General features: G+C 36.7%; 2 protein-coding genes across 2 annotated transcripts in view; one reads left to right on the top strand and one right to left on the bottom strand.

The window, feature by feature from the left end:
* Nucleotides 1-27,971, bottom strand: part of LOC129748374 (uncharacterized) — an 814,549-nt gene that overhangs the window by 319,286 nt on the left and 467,292 nt on the right. The window lies entirely within an intron of this gene.
* Nucleotides 16,800-27,971, top strand: part of LOC129748376 (uncharacterized) — a 46,983-nt gene continuing 35,811 nt past the window's right edge. The window contains exon 1 of the mRNA XM_055742978.1: nucleotides 16,800-16,857. Coding sequence (XP_055598953.1) covers nucleotides 16,817-16,857 — 41 coding nt within the window. The 5' untranslated portion in view covers nucleotides 16,800-16,816. The remainder of the gene's footprint in view (nucleotides 16,858-27,971) is intronic.

Here is a 27,971-nt window from a genome sequence, read left to right as displayed (position 1 = left end):
TGGCCAAACTAATTGCTGGTGCTTGTTCGGCTCGGTTTTGGAGGTTCGTCGTTCTCACACACTTACTTTGCGGATCGCTTGCTGTGAACGTCTTACCTCGAAGACTGCCGGAAACCAAGAGGCTTGGTGACTCGCCTTGACTCACCAAGAAACCTCCGAGTCTCGATGTACGCTGCGTTTTTTTCTGAACGCGTGCTTGGGTGATTGTTGCGTTCGGCTTATACGCAACGCTTCGGGCCATGTGCGTTTTCGTTATCGCCTTGTTCTGCGCTGCTGACCACCACGGGCTCGAATTTGAATTCGCCGTTGCGTTGCCATTAGCTAGCTGTTTACAATATTTAAACCTAACTCCCACCCATCAAACAATTCATTTAAAAAAACAAAACAATGTTACCGAGTTGGTAACAGTCCCCCTCTGGTCAAATAAAAAAAACTATTGGGATTATATAATTCAAATGGTTTTTTTTTCTCTGAAATCTAAATGAAATTAATGTTAAATTATTTATTATTTAAACAAACAAAAACATCATTGGCTCATTTCGGTGAATTCGATAATCATCAACATTATCATCTTTTTTTATTTACAATTAATCGAACATGCCTCCATTATTCTTCGAAGGAACTTTTAAACAATATTTTTTAATTTTTTTTTTCAATCGATGTCCACAATCCTCAACCAAACAACACCCTTCAATCGACTCGAGAAGAGAACGGGATCAACTATTCCTGGACCTGTCTAAAAATAATCAAATACCATCTTCCACGAACCTTTGATCAGCCTTGTGCACGTGCACTGAATTCTACAAATCGCGAATAAGGTTGTCGATGGAACAAATAAGGATCATTGATCGAATGAGCCGATACAGAAATAAACCGAATAATTATCCTCAGTCGAACGGATGAATGAGTCGAGGTTTATTCAGTTTAGAGGTGACTGGAGTGCCTTTTTGAGTCTACAATAGCTGTAACTAGTTGTCAATGTCGTGAATGAGTTTGCGGACAGAAATCTTTATCGTTTCGCGAGTGTTGATGCCAGATGAGTGATCGAAAGAATCGAATGAAGTCGAGAGCTTTTTACTCTATCCGATGTGGACCATTGGCCAGATTTGTCGCGAACCGATTATTCATTTACGGCCTACTACTCGATTTGAAATCTCAATCAGAGATTATTCTGATGACTACTTCGATTGGTTTCTTCTTAACCGGTCTAAGAAGATCTTTTACCATTTCATCAATTTTCTTGATACGCGCGCGTCAATGGATTTTCGTGGACGTCTCCACATTTTTCTATTAGAACGAACTATTCTGATTTCCGGAAATTTTTATTAGATTGAGTCACGATTTATTTCGAGCCAATAATTCGTTTATAACGCCAGCGAAAAAAACAATCATGGACAAAAAGCTGAATTTTGGACTACACGAAGTAACGCGAACTCTGATTTGGTTTAGTGTGTTTTCTTTTTAAAAAACGTAACGAATTTTTCGATTTATAAACCGTATTAACGACGGAAAACGGTTTCGCGGGTTGCTTGAACATAAGTTCTGAAAATGAGTAGTGGCTTCATGAGTTTTATTAGAGACCCTAACATCCAGTTTGGGTTGTATAGTGGGAATTTTTTTACTGTCTTGCTTCTACGATTGTTCATTTTGTTTACGAACAACTCGTGAGCAGATACCTAAATTCGTCAAGTCTGATGAATGTTATTCTGAGTCTGCGCTACTTGAAGTTCCTGCGGCTTTAGGACTTCCCTAACTAGTTTTTCCGACAATAGGGACAGTTTTCTGAGGTAAAACCTTTAAATGCACATCGATAGCAGAAAACTCTACGTGGAATTGGACAGGTATCCAAATCGTGGAGATCACCACAATTGAAGCATTCTCCTTCCACTGGCGGCTCGTAGTTAGCTAATACTCGTTGAAATTTACTACTATTACGTGGTCCTAGTTCAGAATCTGAGGAAACGATATGGGTTCTATTCACGTTGGGTTTCGAATTATTTTGAGATTTTAATTCACTATTGATAAAGATCCTTTGACCAGGAGGTTTCACGAATTTCGGATTTGGTTTGGAAAACGGGTTTTCGTTACTTTTATCGGGGAAGTTTTTCGGATTTTTTGGGACGATCATAACCTTCAAACGGACGAGACAAATTAGGAGATTTTCTACCCTCTGAGATGACACAATTTTCCTTTTTAGTCGGACCAAAAACTCTGGAAAATACTGAAAAGTCGGTTGCATCTAAATCCTTCCCCAAACTTAAAAGATCTTTCATTGTTCGAACATTTTTCCCAACCAACGTTTTTCGTGAATCGTAGCGTAAATTAGACTTCAAAATTTCCACCCGTTCTGTTTCAGGAATAGGGTGATTCATTGCTAAAAAGAGTTTTTCCATTTGTAGTACGAAGCTCTGGAAAGATTCTCCCCTTTGTTGACGAGTTGAATAAATTTTCGCACGTAAAACCGAATCTAAATCTGGGTGTCGAAACTCATTTTTCAATTCTTTTACCAAGTGAGCCCAACCGGTCAATTGACTTCGATGAACGGTGTACCAGTTAAGAGCTGCACCATCAAACAAATGCACAGCAGAATCGAATAAATCAAGCGAATTCGCTTGCTCAGAAATGGCAAGTTGATGGACATGATTAATGAACTCGTTCAAACCTAAACCTTGATCATTTCCGGAGTACTTTTTGATTTTCCACTGTGAAACCGGAATCACTTTTCTTCTTGAATAGTTCTGAGAACTCGGAAAAAATCGCGGACTCTGCTCGAACGGTGGTTGCGCGGAAGTTATTTGAATCGGACTGATGTTAAAGTTGGGAATTTTTCGAGGTTCGTGGGTAAAGACATCAGCCGTCGCGGGTACTTCTTCCAAGAACGGATTCGAATCACGATTGGGTAAAAACGGAGCTGAACACGGAAGAATTTCCTCTTCGGGAAACAAAAACGGATTGGTTTTGTTCAACTTCGGAATTTCGGTAGAAGGTGGGCACGGAATTTCGTGAGTCTGAACCGGAGGACTAGCACGGTTATTAGACGCGGAAGCTTGAAACTGAGCGGTAGTGATAGTAGTCAAATGATCAATTTGTTCACGCATACCACTGATTTGTTTCGCTAACGATTGGATTAGAATACCGACGTCTTTCATCGCGTTATTGAACTCTTCTTTTGTCACAAACTCTGGCTCAACAACTCGTTTCGGAATAGTACCGGTTTTTCGTTTTTCCGTGAACGTGTATTTTTGTTCGCCTAACCTCTCCGACTCGTCATCCTCACCGAAGCGCGAATGTGCCGACCAGAAACCTTCATTTAAAAGGTCTAAAACTTTTCGGAACACGAGGTCACTTTCACGACGAATTTCACCGACCGAATGGTATTTTATCACGGCTAAACGATGTCCCAAGTGCAATAAACGGGCTTTCAAATGAGAAATTTGATCTTTAGGTAACGTTGTTATCATTTGATGAATCTCGCGATAATGTTTCTTGCAAACCTCTAAATCAATTTCGGGATCGATATCGTAGTGAAGCTCAAAATTCTCACCGTAGGCTTCATCTCGCAAAATTTGCTTAAGCAAACTCGCACGTTTTTGGCGCGACGCATCTTCCGCGACGATGACTTTCCGAAGAAGAAGCTCATAGTCGAGCTCCTCCGATTGCAAATCGTTTGGGCACATCGCACTATACACAACCTCGAAATCGGTACCGGAAATGGAAGAACGACGCGAATGCATGTTTGTCAATCGAGAAAAAAAAAATCACAAATGCACGTGGAAGCTGTCGTCACTAAAATAGCCACTGAATAGAAAGCACTTTCACTTTATTACCCCGCTCACTTCAAGGACAAAATTCACGTGTCACTCAGCTTCGGATAACCAAATTACCGCGTGTTTAAAAATTCCTGTAACCCGAATAATCAGCCTTGTATTTTGTGGCTTTCCCACCGCGAAACAAAACCAAAAATTCACTTCAAAAAGCCTTTGATGCGACCAGAGGAGACATTTACTTTTACAAAAGCTACTTTTGGAAAACTCCCCCTCCGCCAGGTGAAAGGAAAAATATTCAAAGAATATTTTTCCTCTCCTGAGAACCTTTTTGGTTGGGCGCCAGGTGAAACTTTGCTTTTTCCCCAGGAACGGGTTCAGCCCAGAAGGGGCTGCCCAGCAACACCCAGTCCCTGGTCTAAAGCCACGGGGACTAACGGGTTTGGGCGCTCAAGGCCTCTTTTGTTCCTGGGTCTCAGGGCGTATGTTAGGCTGGGGGAGTTTTCGGATGGGTGGATTCCTAGTAAAAGAAAGTTACCTTGGTTTAATCAGATGTATTCGGCGAATTCTTGGTCTAGGATGGAAAGCACACGGGGGTCGGTATGGTAGCGGGGCTGGACCTTCGGCAGTTGTCTCACTCGGTCGAACGTCGGAATCGCCACGGGCCGGGCGACGCCTGGATGGAACGGGAAGAGCAGCGCGGTACCTCGCACCACACTACGGCTGGTCAGTTCGGTCTCTCTCCTTCGGTTGGCAGACCACACACGCGCTTGCGAATATGCGCGCACCTCGGTTTGCGGTTGGGCAACGGGATGGGATTGAAACGGTAATGCGGTACCACGCACGCGAGACTGGATGAGGCTGTCTCTACCCGGTTGGTCGCCCCTCGGGTTCGATTTGCGCACACGGGTTTTGTTGGAGTTGCGCGAGTCGGCTGGCACACCAAAACACGGTACCACGCACTGTACGGGAGTTGTTGTTGCCCGTGCTGGATCTTCGTCGGTTTCCTCTTCCTACGGCTGTTCGTCTTCGGGGTTGACACCAGGTCTGGCCAAACTAATTGCTGGTGCTTGTTCGGCTCGGTTTTGGAGGTTCGTCGTTCTCACACACTTACTTTGCGGATCGCTTGCTGTGAACGTCTTACCTCGAAGACTGCCGGAAACCAAGAGGCTTGGTGACTCGCCTTGACTCACCAAGAAACCTCCGAGTCTCGATGTACGCTGCGTTTTTTTCTGAACGCGTGCTTGGGTGATTGTTGCGTTCGGCTTATACGCAACGCTTCGGGCCATGTGCGTTTTCGTTATCGCCTTGTTCTGCGCTGCTGACCACCACGGGCTCGAATTTGAATTCGCCGTTGCGTTGCCATTAGCTAGCTGTTTACAATATTTAAACCTAACTCCCACCCATCAAACAATTCATTTAAAAAAACAAAACAATGTTACCGAGTTGGTAACAATGTCAGATTGCTAGGTTGCCGGTCTATCATGGTCTATCTCATTGGTTTTAGTTATATTGTTTTGATTACAAAAGCTGCTTACGTCTAAAGAATTGAACCGCTGTCCTCTAGGTTTCAATGAAACTCACCAGCCTCTCGACCAATCCAGCAATAGTTCATTGCCATTGTAATAATTAGTATTTAAATGTCATTTGAGATGATTGAATAGGTTGGTCAATAGGTTGTATCTTATTTCGATTAAAGGACTTTCAGTACACAACATGAATACCAACAAAAATTCGCATCAAAAATTAATTCGAATATTTTAACATTTATAAGAAAAATTCGAAAAAATCTTGAATCGAATCCCATTTGTAAATATCAGTACAGATATAAACAAAACAAATACCATAACATGAAATTGACAAACATTTTTGACATGTCGCTTAGAATTCCCACAGAGGTTCTTTTAAACACCTTCAAGTATTTTAGTGATGTGTTTTAAAATGTTACGCGAACGTTATCGACCTTCTTGAAAGACGTTCCATTAAAAAAGCTTAGAAGTTACGTTATCGACAGTTTAACCTTTCAAAGGGCGATGGAAGTTCCTTTGTAACTTTTACGCGACAAGAACCACCTGAAGTTCCCGTAAAACTTTTTTTCAGCAAAATGTGAACTTCGGAGTTCCATCTCCAAGTAAAAACGCGACTTTTGGTTGCTTGGGTGTATAAGTACTTTAATTTTTTTATTTTTAAACCAAACAGCGTTCCACTCAAAGACGTAGTCTTCAAAATATAGAAAAAACTAGCAGCTGATTTTAAGATATGTTTTTGGTGAGGCTTTCGCCTATCTAACGGTAAATAATTTACTAATGCTATCAACAGCGCAAGCTTTATTTTCGCTTCCGAAAAATAAATAGAGTAAATCGAAAAATTTCTATCCTTAAATTTTGGGTTCTCAATCAAGCAAAACTTGATTAGTTTATCATATTTAGGATGTTTTTCATCTTAAAACTGTTAAATAGATTATAATTTTTCACTTGGGTACAGACATTTATGATTTTTTTAAAATATCGATGCCTTTTTTAATAGTTTGAGGTAAACAATAAAAAACCCTATTCTTTATTTTTGTGTTTTAGTTGTCGTTCTTGTTTGTTTCATAGAAGGTGTATAATAAGTCCTAGAAAATATATAATTGCATCATAACGATCTTTGAATAGTGAAGATTCGATGCCAACATACAGATTTTGGTTGGCGCTGGCTTGAAAAATGGACTTTTTTCCAGCCTTTTGGGGATTTGAATCACTGTGCGGTAGCATAAAACCCCCACAAACTGTATATATAGAGTGAACGGACTGAACGGATAAATGTTGAAATACGTTGTTCGACGCCACCTTGAATTCTAATATGGTGGCTTCCACTTAACTTAAAAATGTTGGAAGTAACTGAATAGCACATGAAACCCCCAAAATAGGAGGAGCTCCAGGAGCTGGAGCAGCTGCATCGTTCCCAAGAAACACGAAAGTTCTATCAGAAACTCAACGCATCCCGCAAAGGCTTCGTGCCGCAAGCCGAAATGTGCCGGGATAAGGACGGGGGTATCCTGACGGACAATCGTGAGGTGATCAAAAGGTGGAAGCAGCACTTCGATGAACACCTGAACGGCGCACATGCAGGAGATCAAGACGGTGGGGGATGGTACATCGCCGGTGTAGCCAACGACGAAGAGGAGCCACTCCCAACGATGAATGAAGTTAAGGAAGCCATTCGCCAGCTGAATAGAAACAAGTCGGCTGGGAAGGATGGCATCGCAGCTGAACTCATCGAAATGGGCCCGGACAGGTTGGCCGATTGCCTACATCGGTTGATAATCCGGATCTGGGACATAGAACAGCTACCGGAGGAGTGGAAGGAGGGGGTAATATGCCCCATCTACAAGAAGGGCGACAAATTGGACTGTGAGAACTACCGAGCGATCACTGTCCTCAATGCCGCCTACAAAGTGTTGTCCCGAATCCTACTCCGCCGCCTAACGCCACAAGCAAACAGATTCGTGGGAAGTCATCAGGCCGGCTTCATGGAGGGACGGTCTACGACGGACCAGATATTCACATTGCGGCAAATCCTCCAAAAATGCCGTGAACACCAAGTCCCTACGCATCATCTATTCATCGACTTCAAAGCCGCATACGACACGATCGACCGTAACGAGCTATGGAAAATCATGGACGAGAACGGCTTTTCCGGGAAGCTGATCAGACTGATCAAGGCGACGATGGATGGAACGCAGTACTGTGTGCGGATTTCGGGTGAATTGTCGAGTTCATTCGAAACGCGCAGGGGGCTTCGACAAGGTGATGGTCTATCCTGCATGATGTTCAACGTGGCGCTAGAAGGTGTTATTCGACGAGCGGTGGACGAAATGCGGGGCACGATTTTCAACAGATCCAGTCAACTTATCTGCTTTGCCGATGACATTGATATAGTCGGCAGATCATCTGCGGCGGTGGAGGAGATCTACCGCAAACTGAAACGCGAAGCAGGAAGGATTGGGTTGATGATTAATACGTCCAAGACGAAGTACATGCTGGCCTGCGGATCCGAGACCGACCGAACCCGCTTGTCCAGTAATAACAAGGTCACGATCGACGGCGACGAGCTGGAGATAGTCGAAGACTTTGTCTATCTCGGCTCACTGGTGACCGCAGACAATGACACCAGCCGTGAGATCCGGAGGCGAATTATCAGCGGAAGTCGTGCCTACTATGGACTCCACAAGCAACTACGGTCGAGAAGACTTAGCCCTCGCACGAAGTGTAACCTGTATATGACGCTCATTAGACCGGTTGTTCTCTACGGGCACGAGACATGGATATTGCTCGAGGAGGACCTGCGTACACTCGGAGTATTCGAGCGACGAGTGTTAAGAACCATCTTTGGCGGCGTACAGGAGAACGGAGTGTGGAGGCGAAGGATGAACCACGAGCTCGCGCGACTCTACGGCGAACCCAGTATCCAGAAGGTGGTAAAAGCTGGCCGGATACGCTGGGCGGGACATGTTGCGAGAATGCCGGACGACTGTCCTGCAAAACAGGTGTTCGCTACGAATCCGGTAGGAACAAGACGAGCGGGGGCGCAACGAGCGAGGTGGTTAGACCAAGTGGAGCGTGATCTGGCGAACGTGGGGTGCCCGAGAAATTGGAGAACGGTTGCTATGAACCGAGTGAATTTTAGGAATTATGTTCGTCAAGTTATGTCGTAAGACGGAATACTATGTAAATAAAATAAAATAAAACCCCCAAAATATGGGTATCGGGTTCAAGGACTCAATTAGTAGAAATCGAATTTTGCTGTTCGACGTCACCTTGAAATCGAAGATGGCGGTTTCTGCTTAACTTTAAAATGTAGTAAATAAATGAAAATCGCATGACCATCCACAATGAGTGGAAGGAATATAAAGAAGATGAAAGTTAAATGACAAAAATTATGAAAAATCTGGAAAAAGCACTGAAAAAAATATACAAAAAGATGACCAACACCGAAAAAAAACAATTGAAACAAAAAAATGACAAAAATATAACAAACTGTGGCAAAATAAGAAAAACTTTTTCTAAAACTTGACAATCAAATGACCACAATTTGAAAGAACTAAGACAAAAAAAAAAAAAAACGAATAATTGACAAATGACAAAACTTCGAAGAAAATACGAAAATTGTGGTGAAATATTATTCCAAAAAAATGACAAATATAATCAAAATATAACAAAAATATGAACAAAATTAAACCAAAATGGCAAAACTTTGGTAAATGTGAAAAAAATATGACAAATGGAACTTATTTACGATTAAAATTTGACAATAAAATGACAATAACTTTTTGGGTTGAATCACAGAATTACAAATATTGTGTTTGTCCAGAAATCAGAATTTTGCTGAGCTATGTCGAAAAGAAATCTATAGTCGTTCACCCAGATTTTTTTATAAGACTTTTTTTTATTTCCGTTATTAATAAAGAACAAAAGCATTTCACTTCTTAGAAAAAAAGTCGTGAAATAAATTCAATTTGTTATAAGCTTCGCGGGTTGCACAAACGTGGCTCGAGGGCCGCGTTTGCTCATCCCTGGGCTTGAATATGACAAATTTCCTACGAAAATAAAACAAGGTATAAGTTTCCCGTAGGTTTGGATAACGTGTCGCTACTAAGCCTACCTCCATACTGATTCCATTCTGAAAATGACAAAAGTTTAACAAAATACGACAAAAATCCGAAAAAAAAATAAAGAAAAATGTGTTACAAAACTATGACAAATAAGATAAAAGTATGACGAAATAATGACAAAATTAAGACAAGCAATGAGCTTTTTATATATATAGCACAGTTGGCGAGTCAGCTGCCTCCTGAGACGATGTCTATAAGCTCGAATCCGCAAAAGTAATTATCGAACACAGTTGTACCGTATAAGTTTTTCATTAATCATCATTATCATTGATTAAAGTCTTGAATGACATAAATATGTTAAACCGACTTAAATCGAAACCAAACAAAACGAAAAAACTGAAATTTTTTTGAAAACTAAATGATATAAATCTGACAGAATTTTGACAAAAATACGACTTATGAAAAAATTTCCGAATTATGACAAAAATTTGACAGAGCTCTAACAGAGATTGTCAAGTTTTTATAAGATTATTTTTTGTCATAGCTTTGTCATATGTTTTTCAAATTTTTGTTAAAATTTTGTCATATTTTAGTCACTTTTGTCATATTTGGCCACATTTTTAAATTTTCTGGAGTTGTCAGATGTTTATAATTTTATTGCCAAATTTGGTCATATTTTTCACTTTCATTAGTTATTAAAGTTGTCATATTTATATCACACTAGCTGACCCGGTGTGCTTTGCTACCCCTTTCAAAATCAAATAATATTTTCAGATTTTTTTCAAATTTTTATTGTTTTGTTGGCATCATTTTAAGCTAAACTATAACATAATTCATAAGCAACCGCTAAAAAATGAGAGCTGCAGCAGAAGTTTCGGATTGTAACACAAAAACAACTTAAACTAAAATTGTGAATCTTGATCTATAAATTTGGGTTAAAGATCTGATAATCTTCATCTGTTTCTTTAAGCTTCGCCCTAAAAAGGAGGATCACAAATTAATAGAACGCAAACAATCTACCTTATAAAATATGATTGTTTTTGCTTGATATGTTCTGGATTTATGCTAAAAAACTGAGAAGAGAGATATATATTATATCAAATATAGTTTCATTGGTTGATAAGTTTTAAAGCTTTACAACAAACTTTCTATGGAACCCCCTACTTTCTTCCCCTCTCTACACTGTAAAGCGTAAGGGTCTATAACAATCGTAGAAACATATCTCGTAACCAAGTACCTTTCCATGCCATATTTATTCCATTTGTTGGCCTCGTTAGCATAAATTGAGAACTTATGCTAACAAAATTGTATTGGGTTCACCTCCCTCCTCCTATGTACCTACTCACTGAAAGGAGGATGGTGTTTCAGATAATCATAGAATCATACCAAAATGATTTTTCATGTTCAGTTTTGTCCATTTGAAGAATTTTGTAAAAAAAAAAAGTTCAATGTAAGCTTTCCTCTTCCCTTACTTTATTCCCAATTCTATTATCCCACTGCAAGAAAGGAATGGTTTGACATAAAAAAATTTCTCGTATTGAAATAACATCCCATGCCAAATTTGGATTTATTTGCTTTGTAAATTCTTGAGTTCTGCATAAACTTGAAAATCATCCCCCTTCCGTTCTCCCCATCGAATGGAGGGGTGAGAACTTAAAATTCATAAAAGTATTTTTTGTACTCAAATTCTTCTTGATATCAAATTTTATTTCATTTGCTCTATTAATTCTCGAGTTATGCAAAAAAAATTGTATGGAAGCCCCCCTTTCCCCCTTTATATCTTTCCGTTGACAAAAGGTGGGGCTTCAATTTATAACAGAAACATTTCTCGTATCCAAATACCCTCACATGCCAAATATGGTTCAACTTGCTCGATAAGCTCTCCAGTTATACTGAAAATTGTAAGGAAGACCTCTTTTCCCCCTTTTCATCAACCTTTTTGAAGGAGTAAGGGATACCAAGTATTCATAGAAGCATTTCTCGTACCCAAATATCGTTCCATGCCAAATTTGGTTCCATTTGCTGTTGTAGTTCTTGAGTTATGCAGTAAAAATTGTATGAAACTCCCCTCCCTCTTCCCTTTCTCCCCGCTGGAAGAAGGAAGGGGTCTCAAACAATCATTAGAACATGTCACGTTCCCAAATACCAGCCCATGCCAAGTTTGGTTCCACTTGCTTAATTAGTTTTTGAGTTATGTAAAAATATATAAAAGAGCCCCCCCCCCCTTTTAAATCTTCCTACTGGAAAGAGGGACGGGTCTCAAATAATCATAGAAATATTTTCCGTATCCAACTACCCTCCCATGCCAAATTTGGTTCCATTTGCTTTGTAAGTTTTTGAATTATGTAAAAAAATATTAAAGAGGCCCCCCCCCCCCCCTTTCTACTGGAAAGAGGGACGGGTCTCAAATATTCATAGAAATATTTCTCTTTCCCAAATACCACCCCATGCCAAATTGGATACCATTGGCTTGATTACTTTTCGAGTTATATGAAAAAATGTAAAGTAGCCCCCCTCCCCCCTTCCTATTATCCCACTGAGAGGAGGGAGGGGTACCTAACATTTATAGAAATATTCCTAGTTCCCAAATACCACTCCATGCCAAATTTGATACCATTTGCTTGATTGGTTCTCGAGTTATGCAAAAAATTGTCTTATGTTTTGGAGGCCCCTCCCTCCCTTCATGAGAGAGGGAGGGGTCTCAAACCACAATAGGAACCTTCCCCGGTCTCCAATACCTTCACCTGCCAAGTTTCACGCAAATCGGTTCAGTAGTTTTTGAGTCTATAGGGAACAGACAGACAGACAGACAGACAGACAGACAGAAATTCATTTTTATATATATAGACTAGCTGACCCGGTGTGCTTTGCTACACCTTTCAAAATCAAATGATACTTTCAAAAATTATTCAGATTTTTATTGATTTCTTGGCATTATTTTAAATCAAATTTTAACATAATTCATAAGCTATCGTTGAAAAAAGAGCTGCAGCTGGAGTTTCGAATTGTAACACAAAGATAAATTTAATCTGTCTGGAGGGTCTCAAATTAATCGTACGCATACAATCTAACTTATAAAGTACGGTTGTTTTTGCTTGATATGTTCTGGTTTTAAGCTAAAAAACTGGTAAGAGAGCCGCCTCCTCTGTCCTTTCCTTCACCCCCTGCTGAATGGAGGTCGTGATCTTTAATAATCATCACCATTTCATTCCCAAAAATCATCCTATATCAAATATTGTTCCATTGGTTGATAAGTTTTTAAGCTTTACAACAAAATGTATATGGAGCCTCCTCCTTTCTTCCCCTCTCTATACTGTAAAGCGTAAGGGTCTATAACAATCGTAGAAACATATCTCGTAGCCAAGTACCTTTCCATGCCATATTTGTTTCCATTTCTTGGCTTCGTTAGCATAAATTGAGAACTTATGCTAAAAAATTGTACTGGACTCACCTCCCTCCTCCTATGTACTTACGATGGTGTGTCAGATAATCATAGAATCATACCAAAATGATTTTCCACGTTTAAAATTTGTCCATTTCTCGGATTTTGTAAAAAATAAAGTTGAATGTAAGCCTCTTCTTCCCTTCCTATATTCCCAATTCTATCATCCTACTGCAAGAAAGGAATTGTTTCACATAGAAAAATTATTTTTCGTACTCGAATGCTTTTTGATGCCAAATTTGGATGCATTTGCTCGATTAATTCTCGAGTTTTGCAAAAAAAATGTATGGAAGCCCCCCTTTCCCCCTTTATATCTTTCCGCTTAAAAAGATGGGGCCTAAATTTATAACAGAAACATTTCTCGTATCCAAATACCCTCACATGCCAAATATGGTTCAATTTAATCGATCAACTCTCCAGTTATACTTAAAATTGTAAGGAAGACCTCTACTCCCCCTTTTCATCCACCTCTTTGAAGGAGTGAGGGATGCCAAATATTCATAGAAGCATTTCTCGTACCCAAATATCGTTCCATGCCAAAAATTTGGTTCCATTTTCTGTTGTAGTTCTTGAGATATACAGTAATAACTGTATGAAACTTCCCTCCCTCTTTCTTTTCTCCCCGCTGGAAAAAAGGAAGGGGTCTCAAACAATCATAAGAATATGTCACGTTCCTTAATACCCGTCCATGCCAAATTTGGCTTCATTTGCTTAATTAGTTATTGAATTATGTAAAAATTATTAAAGAGTCTCCCCTTTATATCTCCCTACTGGAAAGAGGGAGGGGTCTCAGATAATCATAGAAATATTTTTCGTATCCAAATGCCCTCCCATGCCAAATTTGGTACCATTTGCTTTATTAGTTTTTGAGTTATGTATAAAAATATGAAAGAGGCCCCCTCCCCTTTCCTACTGAAAAGAGGGAGGGGTCTCAAATAATCATTAACATATTTTTCGTATCAAAATACCTTACCATGCTAAATTTGGTTCCAATATCTTGATTAGTTTTCGAGTTGTATGAAAAATTGTAAGGTAGCCCCCCTCCTCCCTTCCTATCACCCCACTGAGAGGAGGGAGGGGTATCTTATATTTATAGAAATATTCCCCGTCCCCAAATACCACCCCACGCCAAATTAGATACCATTTGCTTGATTGGTTCTCGAGTTATGCAAAAAATAGTCTATTGTGTGGGAGGCCCCTCCCCCCCTTCCTGTTAGGGGAAGAGGTCTCAAACCATAATAGGAACCTTCCCCGGCCTCCAATATCCCCACCTGCCAAGTTTCACGCAAATCGGTTCAGTAGTTTCTGAGTCTATAGGGAACAGACAGACAGACAGACAGACAGACAGACAGACAGAAATTCATTTTTATATATATAGATTGTCAAAGTTTCCAAAATGTTGTCAAGTTTTGTTAGTATTTTTTTTTTTAATTTTTAAAGTTCTGTTGGATGTTTTTTTTATTTCATTTCGTAAAATTTCTATCATCTATAATATTTTATTTTTTTTTATATATATTTTGGCCATGGTTTGGCCATGTTATTGCCAGGTTTATCAAATTTTTGCTATATTTTTCTTATATTTCCGTTATAATTTTATCCTTTTCTGTCATGTATTACATTCGTCATAATTTTCATATATTTTTTCAGAGTTTCGTGAAGTTTCGTTATTTGTTTTGTTTTAAGATTGTCATATTTTTGCAAGGTTTTTTTTTCATAATTTTGTTATATTTTGGTCAATGTTTTGTTAGATTTTTTATTTCATGTGATTTTCAGTCATTCACAATATTTTACAGTTGAGCGGAAGCCGCGATTTTCAAGATCGTGTACCATAGCGTCAGACAGAGAAATTCGACTTCTACTAATTGAGTCCTTTCTCCGTATACACAAATGGTGGGTGTTTCATGCTATTTTCAGTCATTTAAAGCATTTGGAAGTTAGGCGGAAGTCTTCCTATCTTGGATTTCAAATTGCGTCAAAAATCTATTTTCCGAAGCCCTCACACCTTCACCAGACCAGGAAACAAAAAACCACCAGGAAACAAAAAACTGGGATTTTTAGCACAAAACCATAAAAATGATAATTTTTTTTGGTAATTTTACTAAAAATTTTTTAAAATATTTTCTATACAGAATGTTTAGAATATGTGAGTTTAACAAAATGTAATATTTATTAACAAAGCTCCTTCAAAAGCATTGAAATATTTTCATCCGAATTGTTGAAAGTTTACAGAATTAAACTTCTGACGTGTGAATGAACTGATTTGTACGAAATTCGGCTTAAAATCATCCTGGCTAAATTTTTTATTTAATAAACTTGAGAATAGTTCTACATCTTTGTTGAAAAAAAAATAATTATCTCTAAAAGACTTCTATCCTGCAAAGTTTTTATGATTGTGATATTTTCTATCGAAAAGGAAACAAATTTTGCACAAGAGTTATTTTAGATATCTTCACTCTTCGCTCTTAAATTGCTTTATTTTATGATATCTGATAACTTGACATTTTTTTAAATCAAATTTTTAACAAAAATATCAATAAGTTCCCAAAGATATTTTAGTACTTACGAAGGCAAACCATGATTACTGATGTTAAATAAAAGATTTAGGTTGAATTTTTTATATTGTTGAAGTCATTTTTATTTAAGCTTACGCTTATTCCATTCGAATTCATATGCTGATGTAAGATTTATTTTTGAATTTTATCAAACTATCCTTTTTTAGCTTATATTTACTTTCTTTAGTTTTAATAAAACGATAAACCATTACGATTTTTGGAAGTAGTCTTCTCTGCACGTAATACGTTTTCGAATATGGAACTATTTGGATTTTAGTACAGCTCTGGAAAATTTTCAGAAGTCAAATTTTTTTACCAAGAGAAACCAAGAAAAACTCGGGAATTTCAAAAGGAAAAATCGCTAGCAACCGTAGATTTTTTTTGTTCCGATTATAGTCGTTTTACATATTGAAAGAAAGTAAAAGATTTATCATGAGTCAATTCCTTTCAAACTCTGTAACTTAACTACTTTAAATGTTTTTATTTATTTTACTTTATAAATATGTTTAAGGCATACTATAAAAGTTTGAATGGAAGAAAAAAAAAAGTTCTTACAAGAAATTTCTTGCCCGTAGACAAATCACATTTCTAAAATTTGGCCCGCCACCTGAAAATGTTGGCCACCCATAATCTCTTAGAAGGCAAATTGGAGACGATATAGTTTAATTAACGTGATTGATTGAAGTCACAATTCGCAATGTTTGAATCGTTTTCCACTGCGATACCCCCTACCTCTTTGATAAGAAATAGTAAGCAAATGTTCAACCACCCCTCTTCATCCTATGGACTATCTATCCTAATTAGCGAACGGCCCATTTGGTCAAATGAGAGGTATAACAGTTTGAATATAAGGAATCCGTTAAGTTATAATTCGTTGAGCTATTGAATTTCAAGTCATAAATATTCTCGAAAAGCTAAATTGTTAGTAGGGTAGCTGTTCTGACTCATATAGAAAGTTTAAAGATGATTGAAGAAGGAAATAAAAATGGTTTAGAAAAGATCAGTGTTGTCACAAATAAACAACAAACAAATGGTAAAAGCTGGAAAAAAGTACCTATGCCTTAAAAAGGATTCGGAATCTTCCAGGAACGACAATTTGATAAGCCAGACTCAGTAGCTCTTGTTTTGTTTGCAAATCATGAACTTGTTATATTTTTAAATTGATATTTTTTTGATTGTCGAATCAAATAATAACAATTTTTTAACTATTTGGTATACTGGAAAAATTTCTGCTAATCCTCCTGATTACATTTTCTCTAGAAATAAAATTAATCTACAACACTTGAAAGAGTAGCTGTTCCCAAAAATTGCTTTTCCGAAAAGTTTAATGAATGTTATAATTATTTTACTGACTAACTGGTTAACTGTTTTTCACAATTTATTTCGCAGATTCTGGGAAACCGACATTCGCACCGCCCGAACGGCTAATAGGACCACAATCCGTAGAAGACAAGAAGGAGGACCCATGGCAGGAAGCCGAGCCGCCGAAGCCGACATCATGGCTACGTAAGTATTTTGTTTTCCATTAATCGAGATTAGCATTTTTCGATGCAAAACACCAAATTCACGTTAATTGAGAGCAACTTCGGCATTGTGCAGACACATGCTTCAGGGAGTTTTTTTTTCGGTCTTCTGTTTGTAGGAATTAGAAAATAAATAATTTGTCTTGAGATGATTTCTTTTTAAGATTTAATTCGTGGAAGGTTTGGAAATTCGTTTTTTCTGATAATGAAAGTAAGATTAATTTCTGTGGAAGCATGTTTTTTAGCTAAATATTTAATTGCAACGAGAAAATGATTGACTTAGTCAAAACTAAAATAATTTTAAATTAAAAAACTCTATGTTAAGAAATATTGCAAACACTTTATCCCGAAGATGTCGAAGTTTCATCTTCTGGCAAACTTCAGTTACATACTTTCTGCTATCTAGCTTAATCATTTCTCCTTTTACTTCCACTTTGCTGTCACATATTTTCTTCCTAATGATAGCACAGTGCCACATTTCCCACATTATGTCCCCAACACCCACAATTGCCTTACTCAGGGGTGGCACTTGAAGGGGGAAAAGGGTGGTTTTCATCACTTGTTTGCATGTCAACTAGGGTAACGAGTACGTCAGTCTGTCATCGTCATTCGAGAAAGGAAAAAAAAACAAGAAAGGAGGCGCAACAACAAATGACGAAAGATAATTTTTCAGCCTTTTCCTTCCAAGGGTTTGTGTCTTCTGTTGACATTCACCCGTGTGGTAGCAACTTTTTCGATGGGACGCTTTATTGCGATTTATTATTCCGAGCTAACTTTTTAACTGATGTAACCTGTCATTGTGAGCTGTTGAATGATAGCTGGATATCAATCAAAGAAGCAAAATCACAATAAACTTCCTACTTCAGATCGGAGATTCCCGTGAGGAGTTGAGGGTTTTTTTAAGTATGTAGAATTAAATAACAACGAAAATGATCATGTGAATTTTAAAAACCTATTTTTTTTTATTGAATTGTGCGAAATTTTAGCTCAATCGACCTAAAAAGGAAAAAAATACAAAAATGACAAAAATGACAAAAATGACAAAAATGACAAAAATGACAAAAATGACAAAAATGACAAAAATGACAAAAATGACAAAAATGACAAAAATGACAAAAATGACAAAAATGACAAAAATGACAAAAATGACAAAAATGACAAAAATGACAAAAATGACAAAAATGACAAAAATGACAAAAATGACAAAAATGACAAAAATGACAAAAATGACAAAAATGACAAAAATGACAAAAATGACAAACATGACAAAAATGACAAAAATGACAAAAATGACAAAAATGACAAAAATGACAAAAATGACAAAAATGACAAAAATGACAAAAATGACAAAAATGACAAAAATGACAAAAATGACAAAAATGACAAAAATGAAAAAAATGACAAAAATGACAAAAATGACAAAAATGACAAAAATGACAAAAATGACAAAAATGACAAAAATGACAAAAATGAAAAAAATGAAAAAAAAAGAAAAAAAAGAAAAAAATGACAAAAATGGCAAAAATTACAAAAATTACAAAAATCACAAAAATGAAAAAAACGACAAAAATGACAAAATTCACAAAAATGACAAAAATGACTAATGAATACTCAGCTCTCGGATATCCTGTTTCCAAATTAAAAATGGAACAAGAACATGATTTTTTAATTAAACCTTCCCAAGTCCTAAAATTACAGCAGTTTTTTCAAGGACAACAAGAAAAACTCATGCATGTGTGGAATGAGTGAGATTCCACCTTCTCACAAGAGAGCACCTGTCTTCCCGAAACGTTCAATAACAAATTATACATGTAGCAGAAACAATTTAGCAAACAAATCCCCCCACGGTTGCTCCCCGGGATCAAATCACGCTAACGATGATGGAGGACGCAGTTTCTCGAGGCACTAAGCGCTCCTTATACCTATTCATTCATCCCATCCTGCCCGCGATATAATCTCTGCAAACATTCCATGTGACAAAGTTTTAGCCGGTTCTTGTCATCGTCACAAATTATTCAAATTGGCTCAATTAACTAGAGCTTACTCAAACCACCCACTTTTCGGTGGGTGAGTTTCGGCCGGTTTCCGGCATCTTGTGGCCCGCAACCCTTGAGCTCGTATGGTTCCTCTTGGCCAGTGGCACGGGCTCTTGGAACAGGCGTTTCTCACGGCTACACAGTGGGTTAAAGCGTTTTTTTTAATGGGATGGATAGCACCTGTAGCACGGAACATTGAAGACAATGTTATGTCCTTTGAAAAATCCGCCTTATAAAGATTTCTTTATTTAGAGTTTGATCAAACTTTTGCTCATATTGTGGCGCTCCTGATGGACGGATTTGGAAGTTCTTGGCACCCACGTGTCGGGAAGTTTTATCAGCATCATGTATGTATTTTTGACATTGCCCAAATAGACTGTACATTGTAAACAATCAACATAGAAGCTGAAAGAAGGGAAATTTTTTACAGTCATTTTTTAAATCAATTGTGGTCTGCATTTAGGCTAGCTAAACAGCTGAAATTGCCCAGAAATACCGTATTGCGTTTTATCAGACGGCATAAGGAAACATTGACGACGATTCGGAAGCCTCAAGCCAATCTTCGGAGTAAAACTGTCTACCGGAAAATGCGTGGTAATATTTTGACGACGATAAGGAGGAATTCCAATCTGCCGGACCGTAACTCGGCCAGACAATTTGGTGCTGCCCATAGTATCGTGAGGAGAATTCGACTCCGGGAAGGAATCAAGCCGTATAGAGCTAGCAAACAGCCAAATCAAACCATAAAACAAAATCCTTGATCGGAAGCTATACGACTAAGTGCTGACCAAATTCGACGGGTGTCTTCTATGTCAAGGCTGACTTCGGACAAATCCCAGGTCAAAAATTTTACTAAGCAACAGCTCGGGGAAATGTTCCAGCCAAATTAATATTTGTTTGTACCGACAAATTTGCACAAAAATTTATGATTTGACAAGGAATTTGTAGCTAAGGCAAAAAAACGATAGTTTTTTTGTTACAAATAAGACAATGGCGTCGGAACTACACCAAAAAGAGTGTATCTATCCAAAAATGAATTTCGCCTTTCATTCGATCACACGACCAATCCGTGATATTTTGGCCAAATCTGAAAAGCTGTCATTACAACAAAAATGTTCAAGCATGGTATGGAGAGAAATGGGTCCAGTTTGTACCGAAAAACCTAAAACCAAACACCTGCCCCTAGTTCTGCCTTATTGAGAAATACTGGGCAAGCATGAGGAGGAGACTCAAGGCAAAGGGAAAGCTTGTCAAAGACATCAATCAGATTAGGACCTGGTGGAATAACATAGCTAAAACGATGGACAAAGAAGGTGTTCGCCACAGAGAACAGACGTACTAGCTAGCCCACGAAACTTGTGTAAAAATCCCAACAACCTTTTTGAACCAATTTTTTTTTTTAGCTGGGCCTTTCCAAACACTCCAAACCGCCTCCAAACACACCAAAGCGAACTGTCAAAACAAAACTGAGAAAAAATGACTAAGTTTCAGTCAGTTTTCAATAGCTCGTATGAGCTGCTTGGCATGCTTCAAAAAAATCGCTGTTGACGTTTCGTAACACGTTTATCATGTGGCATGATAAAAAAAATATCTTAAAAATTATAAGTTTTTTTTTCTAATTTGTTAGAAATACAGCGGGATACTTAAGTGGTATATGGTATATGACAGTAACCTACTTGAATCAGTACTGGATTGAGACATTGGATTGGTTTTTTGTGAGTTCATATACGATTAGCCTTTTCGAAAACTGGGCACTTTAAAGTTGATTTGTAACTTTTGAACGGTGCAACAGATGGCAGTGTTTGTAGTCAATTTCAAACGTATTTTTTGGTGATAGTATTGGAAATTTTTCACACTAAAAGTATAAAGAAAATGCTACATTTTTATGGAAAAAGATCTGCAATCCAATAATAAATAACTGAAATTAGGGCAATTTTTTTTGTTCCAATTCCCAGTAAACCAAGCTTTACATCTATCTTGCTTCATGGAACAATGTAGTATATTAAGAAAGTTTTCGTCATCAATTTGCCAAGTGGATGTTGAGATTGCTTCCAATAAAGAAGTTCATCGGCCAGAACACTTAAGCAAGATCTTGATAAAGTTCCATTGGAAAACCACAAAACAGGACATTCAGGGGACCTAACGGCGAGCTTGAATTTCAGTAAAAGCAAAGACGATTGATTCCATGATAAATGGAATCATTCCCAATCCGAACCTTTCGATATCACTCTTTCGGATCGTCCAGGAAAATGTCAGGGCAAAAGAACTGTCGACTGATAAAATAAACAGAATGCGTAGCTAGACCGTTACGCAGTGCAGTAACTCGAAGAAGTCAAAAATATGTTTTTTTTTTTTTAATTCAATTCCAATTTTCACCATTGATTGGGAAAACGTTTTAAATGCCATGAACGAATATGTTTCTAGCATAACTTTGCTCCCAACACTCACCGGATTGGTTGTAAGGTGATGCAGCAAAATGGTTCGAAATTTTTTTTAACCTCAAGAATATTTAAAAGCTATAGAAGAATTCATGCAATCGAATAATTCTTTTGAACTCAACCACAGTACTTTGATTCAGTAGATTTAATCAACCAAGTAGGCACCTAGACTGTCCCATATTTGTATGGAAAATTTAAAACCTGTGAAATTTTATTCACTGCACGTAGTGAACCTGCTTATAAGAGAAGCGACATCTGATCCCTCATAAAATAAAATATCTGGCCACATCGCCGAAAGCTTGGACAACAAAATCTTCAGCACTGTTAAGTGGCTCAATATTCAAGCTCTAAAGTGAACGCTCAGTAAAAAGCAGGGGCTGTCCTAGAGTTGGCTCTTGGGGGGGGGGGGGTTTATTTTCCAAATTTTCAAAAATCAGTCAATAAAAAAGATCGTAAATATCTGGCGAAAAAACGTTTATTTTGAGAAACAGAGTGGAGGATGGATGAGAAGGGAGGTGGGGTATGTGGGGGGAGGGAGTTGCAGTAGCAAATAAGACTTGTATTTTGTAGGTTTGTATACTTGTAGGTTTGTAATTTGAAAAATTTGAAATTAAAGAAAAATATTGAAAACTTTAAACTAGAGATGTACCGAATAGTGGTATTCGGCGAACGGCCGAATACCGAATAGTGACCTTTTCAACTATTCGGCCAAACGAATATTCGGCCGAATATTCGGTCGAATATTCTGCTGAGTTTTTGATAGAAATTCAAGAGCGACAATTTCATTTTTAATTCTACTTCTTCCATCTTAAAACTCCATATGTTTTTAATTCGACTATTTTCAACCAGATGTATTATACATCAGATCTTCTCTAAGTAGAGATCTCTTTGATTTTCAAATTATCACCAATAGTTAAAAGGACATCTGATGAATTGTCTCTTTTAGAACGTTTATCACCAAAGAAATTGGGTTCCAGTGAAATCTGGGACAAAACAGAAATTGCTTATTTTATATTGAATCAGATGAATGTTGAATTTTACCGGATGTCTTCAAAATAGTTGCCAATATTCAGCTTTAAGAATACCATATTTTCTTCCAAACAAATCCACACGGCCGGGTCTGGACAATTTTTTGAAAAAAAATTATAAAAAAGAGCATATCTTAACAAAATCTAGGCTTTATTCTCAAACATACAGGAGCATTAAAAAAGTAAATTATTTAAAATTTTATGTTTTGATCGAATCACAGCAGCAGTGTTAAAATCGTATCTGATCGTATTGAAGTTTGAAATATTGAAGTTTATTTTTAAATTTTCTCTAACAAATCGATTTTGAACGCAAAATCTAAAAAACTTCAAAGAAAAATTTGAGTATTTGTTTGATTTAGCAAATTTTCTGATAAAACCCGGGCAAAATCATGAAAATTTCAAATAATATCTGGCCGGCCATCCTGGTCAGATTAGACTTTTCTTGAACTCTTTATGGGATTTATGGACAATCTTGGATATATGAAAAAAATCTGGAATAAACGATAATCAAAGTATAAAGCTATTTACAGTGAAATATACACCGTTATACCTAAGATCTCTTACTAAAACCATCAGTTTTTGATAATTTTGTGGTTTTTTCAACATTACTTTTGGATATGTTAAAATTATCCAATATTAGTTGAAAAATTTGACAAGAATGTTAGTGTATAAAATTTGAAAAATAAGTATTCGGCCTTTGCTCAACTATTCGGTGAGCCGAATATTCGGCTTAACGGTTTTTTGGCAGTATTCGGCGCCGAATATTCGGCCGACCGAATATTCGGTACATCTCTACTTTAAACAAATTTCCTCAAAATGCTTATTTCGATATCCTTTTAAAAAACAATCGGCGAAATTTGATGTTCACTGCGAAAAAGTGTTGATAAAAAGATAATTTTCGTAATCTTTACATTTGGCAGTTTAAAAATTATAACTATAAGAATTCTTTAAAGAATTTTCCTATTTAAAATTCATTTCACAAATTAAACACACATTTTCGTAAAAGAAAATATAAAAAAATCTTCAAGCTATCCTATTGACCCTTTTCAAGTATTCTGTAAAACAAATATTCTAAACTTGAAAAATCACGAACAAGTTTGAAAAGTGCTTAAAAGTACCGTCTGCATCACCGAATATTCTGCAAAAAATACCATTGTGAATAATATTTTAAAAGTGATGATAGATTTGATGGAAATATATTTGACTTTTTGCATACAAATCAAACAACGCGTAAACAACTGAACTCACATACATACGCAGGTAACGCGAGCCTCTTACAGCTTTGGAGCAAATGTTCTAATCAACGATTCAACCAATAATCTAAGTTTCACATTTTTAATATAATTTTTTATAATCAAGCTAATGAAAGACATAAAATATCACAGTAAATAAGCATTGGAAAGAAAAATGAATGATTTAAAAAAAAAGAAACTTATTGCGAGAAAACACATTCTTAATTTGATGTGTATAAAAAATCTAAATATCTAAAAAATTACCAAATACTTATTGAATTATGAAGAATCGTTTTATATCAATAAATCAAAATCGATCTTTTTTTGCTACGTTGAGGCTAATACAAATATAAGCTAATTTTTTTTTTCAAAAATTTTCGAAAATAAGAAATTATTTTTGAAAAAAATTTCTGAAATTTAAATGAATCTTTTTAATTAAAATTGTCTAGACAGTTTCGATATCTTTAATTCAGAAAAATATGGGATTTTGAGAATCTCAAATTCAGTTGCATTCTGTAAAAATCGGAGCTCGCAATGAAAAATAATCCAAGAAATGAAAATGTCGTATTAGATGTACGCAACAAAAATCGAATCTGTCCAGGTGCACATCTGGGGGACGGGGGTTGGGGTTCCCAAATGTCCACACTTGTGTACGGAGAGAGAGAAGGCGGTAAGAATATCATTATTCTGTCCACGTGGTATTTGAACGGCCCCAAGTCTTTTTTACTTCTAAAAAGGATCGAGATATGTTGATCCATCAAACATGGAGCCAAACTGATCTGCAATCACTCGTAAGATAATAAAGTTATGGTCGAATCAAGTTTGCATTTCATGAACATACTGACTATTTTGTGAAAATTATCAAAAAATGAGCAAACTATAGCTAAAGTTTTAACGAAGTTAGTCTGATAAAACATTTTCACTAAATATCCAAAAAGCAAAAGAAAACTCATGAACATTAAATATAACTTTTCAGATTAGCGATGCGTTGTTTGATGACAGAGATATGCACGAAATCAAATTGCATGTTTCGCATGATCCTAAACTTTTTGCCTATACACCTTACCTTCAGTAGCTATTTTGTCTGTATAAAGCACTATGCGAATTTTTAGCACAAAATTTAATAGTTTTGAGATTTATGGAAAAAGATTTAAATGCAACTCGAATTTATAAATTCGGTCCACCCAAGCCTGAACTGATCGGGTTGAAATGTAGGAAGGATGATCGGGTTAAAATATGAATTGCGATTTTTTGTTTTGGAAATTTTCCAACTTTAAGCCAAGTTTAAGTCATATTAAGTTAACATATACATTTTGCCAAAAACCTACGAAAAAGATTTTGATCATCGACTTTAGATTGAGATTAAAAGAAATGCAATATGCCATAAGAAGACTGAGATAGGGCCAAACAATTTTTTTTTCTGATGGCCCCGTAGGACCATTTGGGTCCTTCCTACACCCCATACGCTTCTTTAGAAGTGGGAGGGACATTTTATCCTTAGGATAATTTTATATTACTTTGAATTTTCTTATTCTGTACGACTTTTTTCGTCTTACTTCCGCGTATGTCCATCACCGTAAAATTCTTTATCTGAAGCCTCGTCAGATTTCCATCACTTCCATCATATGATCCTTGTCAGGATTTGTCATATTTAAACAGTCTGTATTGCCATTTTCTTAAAAGTGTTTATGTTCACACTATTTTTTATGCTTGTCGGTAGGTTGTTGAACATTTGCAATCTGTTGTAGAAAAAAAGCGTTTGCTCATCTCTTTTTTAATATTCGGCAGTCTGAAGTCTTGTGCTCTTCTTGTGTTGTATCTGTGAATGTTGATTCCGTATTGCAGGCCATCCATTTAATAATATGGTAACATTCCATTTTTCATCTTATAAATAAATATCAAACTGTTATATGCAATTCTTTGTTTCACTGACAACCATTGAAGAATTTTCTTGTTTTTGAGGGAGTGATCCCAAACTTATGGCCGGTAGCGTATATGTTCAGCAAATTCTAATTCAACGCTGTAAGTACCTCAACAAAAGTTTTTGGTGAAATTTGTTCCAGCGAATTACAAGTTACAACTGTTTTAGTTTGGTGAACCGACTTTTTGTCAATTTTAAGCTTTTAAGTGATAATTAAATTTTTTATTGAACAAACACCCCCAAGGAGTGGAAAAATTTAAGAATTCGACAGTACACCTACTAAGAAAAGTTTTTAGTTTTTATGTAAAATCCAGCAATTGCGAGTTCTTCGTAACGGTTTTTTGCCGCTTGGGGGGGGGGGGGGGGGGTGATCACCCCGATCACCCCTCCCCCATAGGACCGCGCCTGGTAAAAAGTGAGCCCATTTTTGAAGCTTGGTAAATCCCATATAATGGAGGATTGATACATTATATGTAATTATTGATAACTAATTCTTGAATTCATTATTCGTCAAAAACTACCCGCGTAACTTTCGATCCCATCGATAGAATTTTCTAAAAACTTCAGACATGCTAACTTTGTGTTTCAACAATCACTCCGATTTTCGTAGATAAAATGTATCTCAGGCCACACTTACTTGAAAAAGCTCAAACCTTGTGATATAATAGTTTGATAGTTGATCTATCTTTTGCAAAAAAATTTATCAAAAAATATCATCAGAGTTAAAAGTTTTGGCTGTGTGGCAGCGGCCTAAAGAATACTGCCACTGGGATACTGGTCCATGTCGTACGAGGCGACTAATCCAGTACTTCCCAGATACGTTTATCTCATATTTCTGTCTATTGGAAATCAATGAGGCTGTATCTGGGCGGGGGAGAAAATAGGTCAAGGTCAATTATTGCATGCAGAGTTCAGAAGTTTTTCAAGTTCAAAACATTGGAAGGAAATGTTTTGAATCTGAATCAGTTTTAAATTCTTGCTAGTATTTTTTGACCTTTGTACGTATTTTCTCTCGAGAAGGGTATGCCAATAGTGCATATGTAGTACATGCATTTGCACAAGCTGTATTCTTCCATATTTTCTCGTTTTTCCAATTTGGAATATGATTTTTCATTCAACAAATCTCTTTGCTCTCCTAGTAACTCCGTTCAATAAAATCTCTTCACAAGTGTTCAAATGTGAATCGCAAACGCATCGCTTACGGTCTCATTGCTTCTGAAATCATAGAAGAATATGATCTAAATTACATCAGTTACAGTCCCCCCACAATCATTAGTCACTTAACGTATCATTTCACCATCAAATGTTCGTTAATACAGGTGTTAGTGGACCAAACACCAAGCTTTGCATGAATTTCAGTCATTATATATTCCCTCTTTGATTTCAAACATGATTTTGTTTCTAATTTCGTTGAAAAATAAAATAATTTACCGAAACAATCAACGTTTTTCAAAACCACAATTATGGGTCAAAATTTAAGCTTGTAACAATTATAAGTCATATTGCCCACAATTATTAGTCACATAGAAGTCCATGACAACACCCGAATATCAACATGAAAATTAACAAGTTTCTGGCAAACATTCAGGGGCATTCTTTGCTAGTATACGTTCAAGGGGCAATTGGGTTGAGCTAGCAACCAAGAAATGTTTTGTTTTGCTTGCGAAAAAGTGACCCATGATTGTGTGGAGCTTGGTGGATTCTGTAACAATTATGGGTCACTTTTATTTTGCTAAATATTATTGAATTTTCGCATTTCATTCGCTCAGTTTTATTTGGAAAATATAAACTCTTCTTTTGTGCTTATATGGGACCAATTCATTTGGTTGGAATCTTTGAAATGCCCGCATAAGAGGCTTAACGGTTTAAGATGTCAACCTTATAAAATTGGAATTTTATGCGATAGTTCCACAGCTTTTAGTTCACCTTTGATAAAAAGTATTCAAACAGCAACTTTACTGTTATCAAATGCACAAAAAATATTTTTAATGCATTTTGATGTTATTGTCGATTAACTAAAAATAATAATATGATATAATTTCTTTTGGTTTAGTAGATTTCAGCAGTTCTAATGATCGGTGACTAATAATTGTGTGTGACCCATGATTGTGGGGGGACTGTATATCTGTTACGTCAAGCGCAAAATAAGTGTATTTTCCTTATAGTGGACAAGTTTTCAGTCCCTTCTATCTTTGGATTGGCAACAGAATTTTGTGGAGGTAAATGTCCGTTCATATAAAGATATTCAATTGTAAAAATTGCATCATGGTTATTCAATCATTGAAGCCGTACAAATATCGTTTCCGTGGAAAATAAAAATTAAAAAAAAAAAAAATATATTTTTTAGGGTTGCCAAAAGGCTTCAATATTCCCTATTAAATCAAGTTTTTGATCAAAACTTGTATCGCATGTCGACAGTCATATCTGTTTCACTTAATATAT

The sequence above is a fragment of the Uranotaenia lowii genome, chromosome 2 (genome assembly GCF_029784155.1).
Source record: "Uranotaenia lowii strain MFRU-FL chromosome 2, ASM2978415v1, whole genome shotgun sequence".
Lineage (NCBI taxonomy): Eukaryota > Metazoa > Arthropoda > Insecta > Diptera > Culicidae > Uranotaenia > Uranotaenia lowii.
This window is presented reverse-complemented; position numbering and strand designations above follow the sequence as displayed.